The sequence below is a fragment of the Lithobates pipiens genome, unplaced genomic scaffold, assembly GCF_037356315.1.
Source record: "Lithobates pipiens isolate NorthernLeopardFrog02 unplaced genomic scaffold, aLitPip1_a1.2 Scaffold_19, whole genome shotgun sequence".
NCBI lineage: Eukaryota > Metazoa > Chordata > Amphibia > Anura > Ranidae > Lithobates > Lithobates pipiens.
Genome location: NW_027507764.1, coordinates 442,241,398 through 442,254,421, shown reverse-complemented (window position 1 = coordinate 442,254,421; position 13,024 = coordinate 442,241,398). Strand labels below are relative to the sequence as shown.

The following is a 13,024-nucleotide window of genomic DNA, read 5'->3' as shown; positions in this document are numbered from 1 at the left end:
AACAACTTAACAGCTTATGGTGTTTATGGAAAAAGTAGAGGAGGACAGAGCGGGACTATTACGGTGCTAATCACTTAATTTAAAAGAGAAACCACCTGATAGGAGGTGCAGAGACACAGATAATATATAGTTATTAAAAATAGAAAAAAAAAATTATTTGTTAATTGTAAATAATAATTTAAAATACAGAACGAATATACAAGGTTGCAAGTGAACCAATATGATGATTAAGGGTAAAATATCCACATTTAGTCAATTAATTCAATTGGAATTACACTTGGCTGTTCTGATGGAGTCCCAACATGTTTCGCCTAAACAATATCAGAACAACCAAGTGTAATTCCAATTGAATTAATTGACTAAATGTGGATATTTTACCCTTAATCATCATATTGGTTCACTTGTAACCTTGTATATTCGTTCTGTATTTTAAATGATTATGTACAATTAACAAATAATTTTTTTTTCTATTTTTAATAACTATATATTATCTGTGTCTCTGCACCTCCTATCAGGTGGTTTCTCTTTTAAATTAAGTGATTAGCACCGTAATAGTCCCGCTCTGTCCTCCTCTACTTTTTCCATTTGACCAATTTGGGATGAGGTGCCTTGACAATTTTTTGCCCTGCCTGGGTTTTTTCTTTTCCTTATGGTGTTTATATTCATGCACTTTTCTTTGGGGTATCTGGGGGTATACACTTTTAAAATGGTATACATATTTACAGCAACATGACTGTAATAGTATATTTTTAATGCAATCTTGTAATGGACATAATAAACTTTATTAATTTTAAGAAATGTGTTATACATTGTTTTCTAGAAAGTCCTGTGGCTTCTGCTAGGCTTGTTGATATACTGTACAATTTTGGTGAATAGGTACCTTGACAGACAAATGGTAAGATGGTATTACTATCCCCTCTCTTTGATTAACTTTGCTACACTAACAGGACTACATAACAAAGAAACTTGGGGCTGCCTGCAGCGAGCTCAAAGAGCTGCCTGAAGAACATTACACCAGAAACTGGCATAAAAAATGCTTCAACATCCACTTGGTAAAACTTAGAACCATGTAAATAGAAGACTAGGTAGCAAGCTTTCAAATCTGTTAAACAGTTGCCTTATACTGAAAATCCCAAGAGGCACTGAAAGATCTGGTAGGGTGACATGGAAGGGTGAAAGCCAATCCCTAAGATGAATTTAAGCAATAATCTGTCTGAGCCTCAAAGAGATGATTGCATGAGACACTGACTCCCCTTTACAGGGGCAATCAGGGATGACAGAAGAAGTTAGTCCTTATAAAGGAAGTATTAGCTGCCAGGTAAACACACACGGTATGAGCTACATCCAGAGAGTGAGAAGAGATTTCTTTCTGATGTACTAGTACTGTACATAGAGATGGAAGAACAATGTCCTGATTTAATTGAAAGGCCAGCCAAAAAAACGACCTTAGGGCTCTGAGCCTCAACATCACTTTATGTTTGTGTATGACGTGAAATGATTATTCACAAGACAAAGCTGATAGTCCCGACACACCTCACAGAGAGAAACGGTGGAATGGAGATTATCCCCAATACATTCAAAAGGTCTTTGACATGCGGACAGAATCAAATTCAAATCTCATAATGTCATGGGTAGTTGCAAGGGAGGACATACAAGAGAGACACCTTATAAAAATATCTTAACCAAAAAATGGGAGACCAGTATTCTTTTAAATAAAATTGCAAATCTGAAATGTGCACCCTGATGAAACTCATAGCCACATGTTGATCCAGGCTTTACTGTAAAATTTCCATGGAGTTTCTCCTGGGGTAAAAAAATTTATAATTTCCTTGCACCTAGAAAAGTTTGCTTTCCATGTGCAACGGTAGACCTTGCGGGAGGTTGAATTCTTACTAGTGTTTAAAATGCCATTAACAGTAGTGACTGTGAAGATCTGGTTGTTCAGGAAGAGCCCACTGGTTGTCAACTAGCAGTTTGATAAGGTTGGAGTACCACATCTGCCTGGCCAATTTAGAGCTATGAAAATCACTGAAATGTCCTGCATCTCAATCCTGAGGTGTAGACTTGGAAGGCATTTCAGAGGAGGAAAGGCATAGATCCAACAGTACACATTCCATGAAGCCACCAGAGCAGCCACTGTTTCCACCAATATATCTCTGCATCTGAAAACAAAACCTGTCCAGTTTGTTAGTGAACCTGAAGGCCAGGAGATCAACATCCAAAGTCCCCCTCTTATGGCACAGGTCTTAAAATAATAACAGGTGCAGGGACCACTCTCTTGTTCCAGGCACTGTCAGTTGAAATACTGTAGTCTGCCATGAATAGAGCTGCCATCAGGCTCAGAACTTTCATGTAGAAAACAAAATTGGAGAGAGCAAAAGTAATCGCAGCTTAGGGATTAGGTTCCTTCAGTTGGCAAAAATGTGTACTTTTAGCTCCGTGGCATCTTTTATGAGGGTACATTTTTTTCCACTGGCTTGCAAGGTAAGTTAAACATTCATTGTGTGATCACTTTTAGGGAGAGGCGATGGAAGAGAAGCACCATTTTAGATTACATTTGAAGATTCAGTTGTGTACCATATGAGAAAAGGAAAGCACTGTTTGATTTTTTTATACTATAAAGGTCCCTCATTTAAGGTGAGCCTGTATTCACTTGGGTGATTGAGAACATGCAAAGATTCAGCAGAGTATTTTCAACTTGATCAGAGTGAAGCACCGAAATTTGTTTTGCACAATATTGCATTTGTTACACAACACTTGAAAAACTTTATTTACAGTATATTTATGTTGACTTGGGACATTCTTATTGTACATAAACTCATTTACTACTGTACATTTAAATTTTTTTGTATTGGGGCATCTTATATTATCATGAATTTAACATGGATTTCTTTTTTTATTACTGTGGAGTTTTATTTTAATGTATTGGTGTGTTTTTCCACTTTTACTAATTTCATATTTTCTGAATGTTTAACCAGATATTTATAGTTTTATTAGCTTGATTTTCATTGCCATTTATGATTTTTATTTAGTGAGGTCCATTTAGTTTCTTTATATGTTTTATTTTTAAGGAAGAGACTCATTCAGGAAAAAAAAAAAAAAAAACTATATCAGAAAACCTCTTTACACAATAGTATAGGGTTGTCAGTGTGAGCTCTAAGCACCCAACAAATAGGGTTAAAAGTACAGTAGGCATGAAAGCTGGATCCTTAAACATGATTTTAGTCATGGTCATGTCAGGTTGCAATGCAGGGCCTGTCAAAGAAATCAAGAATTTTGAAAGAGCTTCCAAATGTTTTGTCAATGTGATCTTTAAACAGTGGTGCTTCTGCAACAGGAATGGTAAGTGATTTATTAAAGCGGGGCAACAGTGGGAATGGCTTCCTTATTGATAACGGCCTCTGCAAATGGATATTGCTTGGGAGGTGTGAATAGTTATCAGAAATGTACAAGTCTCTGTACAGAATGCCTTTGAGTAAGGAGTGTAGTGGAAAACTTTTTAAAATCTAGAGGCCTCTCAGAGATTCTAGACTATTAACAGAATTAGTAGAAACTGCAGGCTGGTCTTTCATTTATAAGGATGCGCACACCATGTCAAAAGGATACACTATTCTTTAAGCCTGGTAGCTATAGCTGCTGCTTGAGATACCTCAAATACTAAACCACCCAATAAGGATTTTCCGAGACTCTTCATCAGATAGAGTTTCCACAGCTGCAGGTATGTCAAACAGGAAAATTCAGAGGACTGTAGAAGTGAGCGAGCTGGGAAAAAGGCATATGGGGAAATGGTTCTGGCTGTCTGTGTCAGGTGGAGACAGGGGACATTAGAAGGGTCACTGCAGGCTCCCTCAGAGCAGTTAATGGACCATGAGCTGGAAAGATCCAATACAAAGAGACTGCTCTTTTTTGTGCTTGAAGTTCAATATGTTGCACTACTTGACAGAGATAAATAAACTGAGAAAAATATTTGGTAAAAAAAAAAAAAAAAAACTTCGGCTTTTGCAAACCATTTGTTCAGAACAGTAAGAATTAACCAAAGAGGAACCTCATGTTTCTTGCAATTAAGAGCAATTGCGAGAAGATGCCAACTCATGCTTAAGGCCAAACCAGAGAGTTAAGTTCATGTGTGTGTCACCCTAGGTAGTGGCTCAATTCTTCAGTGCTTAATCATTTCCATTGAGACCAATAGAAAAAAACAGGGTAATAATAGAGCCCCATAGTTCTAAGAAGTATAGTAGCTAACGGTACTCAGGCCACACAGCCTACTTAGAAATGTGTCACTGGGGGGCCGTGCCAAGGCTCTATACATGGAAAAGCACTCTGCTACTAACACACAGTAATCAGAGGTCTCGAAAGCACCACAAGCAGACCCCAGGGCTCAATGGTCACATTAGAGGCAGTCCCTTTTCTCATTCAGTCCAACAGGGAGAGATTATACCAGAATGGTAACTATTTATTTCCTGCCAGTGTCCAAATCCTCCTGTTTGTGGCAGTATAACGCAACTGTTTCTGAATTACGTGTCCCTTAATAATTAACAAAAAAATAAAATTATGCATCACAAATTCATAAACATTACCCCATGAATCTTTTCACTTGTTTTTTCTCTCATGTATCTCACTCTCCTTTCAGATACATATCTAAGTATATTTCCTGGCCTCTTTATAAATTCCCTCTGCTCCTTCTTCTCTTCCTTGCTGTAATTATTTTTCTCTTTCATCTCTTTCTTCTGTAATTTTATGACTCACCTCATATCATCCCCTCACTGCACATGTCAAGTGCTCAGTGTCTTTGACAAATGCATTGTATTTTTCCAATCATTTAGCATGATGTGAGCTATATTTTCACATGCAGAAAAGGTTACAAGTATTTTTATATATATATATATATTGCCCTAATTGGTGTCAGATGGCAACAGCAATAACAGCACTTACACGCACAGTCTTCATTCAGTGGTAATTTAAGGAAAGCCGGCGCCCTTTTTAAAAATGAAACAGTTAATGTAACTTCTTCTCCGGCATTTCGTAAAACTTGCACCTATGAAGACAAAATGGTTATATCTCTTTTGATATTCCTGCTCCTTATGCAGATGAAACAGTCTTTATCACATTATCTAGATCACATGGTTCACTAGTTATTACTCTTACATGTTTACCATTGACAAGGATAAGAACCATCAATAATACAGTCAAACATCAAAACAGATGAGCTCTATAAAATAGTCTGCATATCTCATTCATTAAAGAAACAGAGAAACATAAAATAGTTACAGCAGAAAAAAGACCAAGTGACTCATCAGGTCTGCCCCATATTTATATTTGTTTGTTTTTTGTTCTTTTATTTTTGTATGCATCTATGTTTATCACAAGCATGTTTGAATCCACTTATTGTTGATTGACTGGCTACCTCCTCTCTTCCAAGAATCACTTGCTCTTTCGGTAAAATAACACTTTCTAAGATTGGTTTTTAACTTCCCTCTACATCACAAAGTGAAAATGAGTGCAACCAATTCAGTACATTGCCGTGCACTAGACATGTGCGCCGTCAATAAATTTGTTTTGTTTCACTCTGTTCCGTTTCGTATTAGCCGTTAATTTGTATATCGCAATTTGGATTCATACGAAATACGAATTTTCGTTAACTTGTTGTAACAACTACAAACGCTCGTTATGATGAATTTAAAAACCAAAAAATACCTTCCTCAATATGGCAGTTGTTGACTCATTATGCTCATTATAAGGTGCTCCCACCATCCCTGTACTGACTTCCTGGGTTTGTACCCCTGCTGTGCTCAATATGAGGGGCTCCCACCATCCCTGTGCAGTGCTGACTTCCTGGGTTTGTACCCCTGCTGTACTCATTATGAGGGGCTCCCACCATCCCTGTGCTGTTCTGACTTCCTCCTGGGGCTTTACCCCTGCTGTGCTCATTATGAGGGGTTCCCACCATCCCTGTGCTGTGCTCATTATGAGGGGCTCCCACCATCCCTGTGCTGTGCTGACTTCCTCCTGGGGCTTTACCCCTGCTGTGCTCATTATGAGGGGCTCCCACCATCCCTGTGCTGTGCTCATTATGAGGGGCTCCTACCATCCCTATGCTGTGCTGAGTTCCTGTTGGTGCTGTACCTTTGCTGTGCTCATTATGAGGGGCTCCCACCATCCCTGCACTGTGCTCATTATGAGGGGCTCCTACCATCCCTCTGCTGTGCTGACTTCCTCCTGGGGATGTACCCCTGCTGTGCTCATTATGAGGGGCTCCCACCATCCCTGTGCTGTGCTGACTTCCTGAGTTTTTCGCTTCATCATAACGAATAATCGTAATTATTATGACAATAATAAAATTATATTAATGAACATTCTTATTTTGTCTGATTCTCCAATCAACTACCAGTACCAGTCTCCCACTCCTATATTAAAAAAGGTAATTTTCCCAACCCTCACTCAGCAGCAGAAGAAAACCTCTGATTGGTCAACAAAACACCAGTCACGTTTCCGTTGTAACGGAATTTGGATCTGAAATTTGTCAACGAAATTTCGTATTTGGTATACCATTCTTAAGCATAGAAATTCATATTTCGGATGAAAAAACCCGCACATGTCTACCGTGCACCATTACTACCTAGTCCACAACTGAATGGGGCCCAGACCATCTATTTCTTATCCCACCTGAAGTAAGCAGAATTGATTTTACTCAAGAAGCAGCATCGCACACCTCAGAACACTTGCTTTAAGCTGGTTGCAAGTACAGCTCGGGAGTTCAGAAATGCTACATAAACCCATAAAGACCAAGCCACAATTCTGAAACTTAGTCCTAGTATATGATTCCCCATTAGTAAGCATTTGGCCACAGGATTGTATGCTTCCAATAGTAATAGGGAATACCACAGAAAGATGAAACTGACAGAAATACTGTATGAGCGTAAAAGGAGATAAAGATAAAGAGTATTCCTCCTTATATATTTCGTTCATCTATCACCAGTTTGCACGTTTTTGTATTCTTTGGCATAACAGAGTAAGATTACATTCAAATTGTTGCTTCTAAAGAACCTTGTATTTAGGCAAACCAATCATTTGCTTTTAACCTGAACTCCAGGTATAATTGCTAAATGCATAGCTGTTTGGCCCACAGAGGAATTGTTTAACCTATCAAAAGTATTTGCATTTTCCCTAAACCATCTCCGGCTTTTTCCCTAATCCATCTCCGGCTTTTTCGTACGGGTTTTCATATGGATGTTACATGAATTCTATTAGTGGCCAGAATAACTATAACCAGAAAATGGAGGCAACACTGTGCACCAAATCCATTCAAATCTATAGATTTAATCAAAACTCACTTTCTCTAAGAGAAGATTAAAGCTTTGAGAAATGGAAAGGTATGATCTTTTGAAACTATATGGGAACCCTGGACTACCTAGACCACCACCTATAGCTGCATTCTGTACAGCTTTTCTACAGTTTTATCTCTACCATTGCTACTGCTTTTACTCCCAGTGACACTTTGTTTGCTGGTTTGTACCTAGTTCTCTTATGTACTCTCCGGGTATCAGTACATTACATACTGATATTTTTTTTGTCTACATTGCTCTTCTGCTACATGTAGCACTTCATATTTGTATCATTCTTGGTAATGAAGTAAAAATCTATTGAACAAAAAAAAAAAAAAAGTATTTGCATTTTTTTATACACACTCTTGTGATCCAGGCAACCATGTCAAACAGCACAGTCAGGTCCTGGACCTCCCTTCACTGTAGTTAAACAATACAGCCTGCTACATGAGCAACCCCAGATTTTAATTGGATAGTCAAAGACTAACATCATACTAGCCCTGATTGGTCCAGAGTGCTTGGATTACAGAATAATATTATATTTTTTTATTTTTTTGTGCAGGGAGTTGAGTTCTGACATCAATACATTTATAGGCTAGTTTGCAATACTTCCAATTGTGGTACAATGAGAATTCTAGTAGATAAATCAATGCACCAAAGTAGGGAACACACCAGGGAAAATCACTTAAACGTAATTTTTAGTTACTGTCAAAATCACTTTCACTAGAATGCTACTTTTATTCTAAACTAGATATGATAACAAAGATAAATAAGCCACTGTGCTATATTTACATTTCTCATTTACATCTGTGAACATTAACATCTTCCTTGGACACAGATGCCTTATGGTACCACATACACACATTGAAACATAGTTTATTTACATAGTTACTGTTAGACAATTTTTATTTAATGGGTGTATTCTATTCCTTGCACACATGGCTAATGTCTGTAAAGAAGAGCTGTACTTTGGTGTCCCCACATTTACAATTTTACCACTATACCAAAATAGGAAGATGTAATATTTGCCTAATATTGTGTTTTTATTACCTTTGTTCTTTTCTTTCCCTGTGTTTTGAGGTGTGTTATTAACCCTTTTTCTGCAGCAGCAAAGATATTTACACACACTCTTGGTTTCTACTGCAGTTGGAAATGTTTGAAAATGTCACAAACCAATTGTCTGATTCCATGGGCCCCCAAAATGTGCAACTTCCCCCAGGCAACCCTCTTTGGACCCTGCTTTCCCACATGCAGACCTGGGACAGAGGGAAGAAGGGAGACCAGCGAAGTCTGTTAGCTGATCTCCCCTTATCTTGTAAGAACCCAGAAACATGTTTCTGCTTTCTACTTTTCATTTCTACTTTTTGCAGGGTACAGTGGCAAGGGAAGGAACTAATGCAGCGAAATCCCCCCCACTCCATGTACATGCACAAATGTACAGAAGCACACACATCTGGGGTTCCTATGTAGGAAAACATGAAAACATCAATTGTGCCTAATCAATATAAAGCTGTCACATTAACCTGATCTTTCCCAGCCTGTCTGCAGCGAAACATAAGCAGAAGGAGCTTCTAGTCCTCTGTTGCTGGTCACATGTTCAAAATTAAAAAACAAAAACTGCCTTTGGAATACAGAGTAAAAAAATAAAAATATTAACCACTTGTCTACAGGGCACTTACACCCCCTTCCTGCCCATGCCATTTTTCAGTTTTCAGCGCTGTCGCACTCTGAATGAAAATTCCGCAGACGTATGACGTCACCCTAGAGTGAGAGCGGCACCAACATGCTGTCGTTTTATGGTGGGCAGGTGGCAACTGACTAATAAACTGTTTCAATTGGCATATAAATATATATTTGAAATCAAATATTTACTATTTTGTAATAATACAATGGTGTGAGCAGATTTCTGCCAGTCAAAGGCTGCATCACCCCCCCCCCCCCCCCTTTATTCTGTGTCTTATAAAAAGAGCAAGGTAAATTCTTCATTAATCTACATGCAATATCCTGCACCCCCCCCCCCCCCCATTGTATTTAGCTGGAGAAAGGAAGTGGGCTGTCATCTACCACTGTGTATACACCCACGTGTGTCGCTCTATAGTCACGTGGGCTGCTCACATGTGATAGGGAGGAAATGCTCAGCATAGAAACCCATTGAAAACTGAGCATGTGCAGAGTTGCCACTAAAGTTGCAAAATACCAAGCTAAATTGAGGACATGAACAGAAGGTGGAGATAAAGAGCAGCAGGATCATTCAGATTTTTGGCAGAATACAGAAAAAAATCTCATAGTGACTGAGTGAGTATGAACATTATGCAATACAGCATTTATTAATAATTTGAAGTTTGTCTCTGTTTCAATTTTGCACAAGCCTTATCTTTTATATAAAGGCACAGAGAAGTGGGTAGAGAGGCCACTATAGATGAGGACATATCTTGGTAATAGTGGGGAAAGAGATTGGTTTGGAGCACACATAGAGGTGGGTGGGGAGGTGGGAGACGGGGGGTTGGAGCACACAGTGAGGACGACATAGATGCCAGAACAGATGGAGACATATCTTGGTAATGGTGGGGGAAGAGGTGGGTCTGGAGCACACAGAGGTGAGTGGAGAGTTGGGAGACAGGTGGTTGGAGCATACAGAGAGGTAGACAGAGAGGCAAGTACAAATTGGGATATATCTTGGTAATGATGGGGAAAGAGGTGGTTCTGGAGCACACATAGAGGTGGGTGGAGAGGTAGGAGACAGGCGGTTGGAGCACAAAGAGAGGAAGACAGAGATGCCAGTACAGATGGGGACATATCTTGGTAATGGTAAGAAAAGAGGTGGGTCTGGAGAACACAGTGGTGGCTGGGAAGGTGGGAGACAGATGGTTGGAGCACATAGAGAGGAAGACAGAGGGCCAGTACAGATGGGGACATATCTTAGTAATGGTGGTGAAAGAGGTGCGTCTGGAGAACACAGAGGTGGCTGGGAAGGTGGGAGACAGGTGGTTGGAGCATACAGAGAGGAAGACAGAGAGGCCATTACACATGGGGACATATCTTGGTAATGGTGGGGGAAGAGGTGGGTCTGGAGCACACAGAAGCAGGTGGAGAGGTGGGAAACAGGTGGTTGTATCACACAGAGAGGAAGACAGAGAGGCCAGATCTCACAAGTGGGAGGGCACAGAATTTGGGGACAGGGGGACCAGAAATACGCAGAGTTGAATGGAGAGGCGAGGGGATTGAGGCTACAGAGAAGCTAGCAGAGATCGGTGGGGATCTGGTGCACACAGATGGGGTGGAAACACTATGAATCAGAGGGTAGAAACATGGGATAGGGGAACAGGAAGGTGGAGAACTGATCAATACATAGGTGAAGGAGCTGTCAGATTAGGTCTTATTGCAGGGCATTGGGCAGCTGGCAGTGATGTTGGTAAAAGGGGAGGCCACATGTTTAACCAATTGTTGTGATCAGGGGCTCTAACAACAGTGTTATAAACTGTTGTAAACTCATGGTTTCTGAAGCAGAGAGGAAATCCAAGGACGTAGGGCTTATTGAGCCAAACTAGAAAAAAAAAATTTGTCTATGAATTGCATACAAAATTCAATGATTTTTACAAGACAATATTGTCATAAGAACACCTTAACCTTAAAGAAAAAAAACGATATCTGTATTTCTTCTTCTTTCTAGTAATGACAAGATTTTTCCCATGCCAAAGGCAGATAACAGTAATGTAAGAAATTTGCTCTTGTATAAAAAGTGAGTGCAGGTACAAGAGCTTAACTTTTTTAACTAAATCCTGCTTATTTAGACACATTTTAGAGAGCCCAAACATTACAGCATCCTTTGTGGCAACTGTAATGATCAGCCTTCAGTATTTCAGCTACACGCTATAAATTCAATAACAGGGACATTAATCCCTATTCAGTACATTTACAGCTTTGTTTACCACAATCAGAAAAGTCGATTTCTTTTCAAAAACTCTTTGGGCTAAGATGTTATGCAAAGCTCAAACAAATTTGCTAATAATTCTCTGAGATTTAGACTCAGTTCAAAAGAACTGCTGTTAATTACATAGATAATAAAACAGAAGAAGAAAATGCCTCAAGTACCTGCACTACACTATGGCTGAAGATCAAAAATTAATTAAAGAAAATAATAAATACTAAAAATATAGAGGCGTCAGATGTAGTAACAAAAAGAAAATACAGCTAAAGGGACCAAACATCATTAAACCATGGCAGCAAAAGTAAAGATTTATGGCTATGTTATAAATGTAGCAAAATAGACCAAAAGTTTATCTCAGGCAATAAGCATGCAAATATAAATCTGTGTTAAATTATAAGTTCAATTCACAGAGCCACATGAGTTCATTTGCATGCATTAGTTATTTTGTGTCATGACAATTTTAACAACAAAATGTTAAATTCACAAAAAATAAACATGACATTGTTGGAACTGTTAGTTTTCTACAAAAAATAAACATTTAACTATTTAAGTTCCCTATATTGCAATCAATTTATTTCATCAGTGATTTGTTTACCTCTTTTTTTAAATGGTTACTTTTTCTACTTTCCTTCATAGAAAATCATTATTAACCCCAGCACCAAGGTAAAAATATTATAATCCTTTTACAGTCGCTAAGCATGGTGTATGAATTTAACTGTGAAATTCAATTGAAACAAGTGTAAGGCTGATGGTTAGACTCTCGGCTGGTTTGGCAGGGACAGGCCGAGAGTTGAACCATCTAGGACTAAAGCCGCGTACACACGGGCGGATTGTATGGCCTACTTAGTCCGTCATACAATCCGATGGACAGTCCGTCATACTTTTGAATGAACGGACTTGACCACACACGGATGCACAAACAGTCCGTCGAAAGCTTGCGCGATGACGTGTACAGCACGTACGACGGGACTAGAAATAGGAAGTCCAATACACAGCAATGCAACCTTTCGCCGTGTAAATCCTTTCTGAGCATGCGCCATTCTTAGTCCGTCGAACTAGCCTACTGACGAGCAGATTGTCCGCTGAAACCAAAGTATGACGGACAGTATTACGGAAATTCCGAAATACTTAGTACGCCAGACTGCACGCTGAAAAAGTCAGCTGAAGCCCACACACGAGCGGACTGTCCTCTGAAATGTGTTTCGACGGACTAAGTTGGCCATACAGTCCGCCCGTGTGTACGCGGCTTTATTGTACCCAAGTCAATCCATCGATCACATTGGGTACAACCAGCATGTTGAATATTCATGTGAGATTGCCAGTGGCTATAGCTGCTAGCAATGATTTGTTTGTTCTCCCAGCAGGAACGGTTCCCTGTGGTTGTGTTGATGGGGGAATTGAGCGATTTTCTTTTCTGCAAGCCGTGGTCGCAGGAAAGAAAATCACATCATCTACAGCCTGCCCAAAACTCAATGCTCTTAGTAATGTAACAAACCTCAAAAATCTTATCACAAATTGTGTTGATGTATAATCCAAAAAACTTCAAACACAGTATATAATTTACAAAAATACAATGCTTGAAACAGTGCAAAATATAAAATAAGTTGACAGGAATGGATAGATCCCATTGGGAAGTTGTTATTATCACAGATGGTTAAGTACCATTCCCAAAAGTCAACTAATGAGAGTGAGACGTAATTGTGTTAAGAAAGAGGATCATGAAGTACAGGCAGAATATTTTTTTTTTTATCAATACATTTTTATTGTTTTATAA

General features: G+C 39.1%; 1 protein-coding gene across 3 annotated transcripts in view; it reads right to left on the bottom strand.

Annotated features, from left to right (window-relative positions):
• SNTG1 (syntrophin gamma 1) overlaps positions 1-13,024 on the bottom strand; it is a 923,961-nt gene that overhangs the window by 118,426 nt on the left and 792,511 nt on the right. For all 3 annotated transcript variants that reach the window (XM_077492670.1, XM_077492672.1, XM_077492671.1), the window contains one exon: positions 4,933-5,035. In XM_077492670.1, coding sequence (XP_077348796.1) covers positions 4,933-5,035 — 103 coding nt within the window. The remainder of the gene's footprint in view (positions 1-4,932; positions 5,036-13,024) is intronic.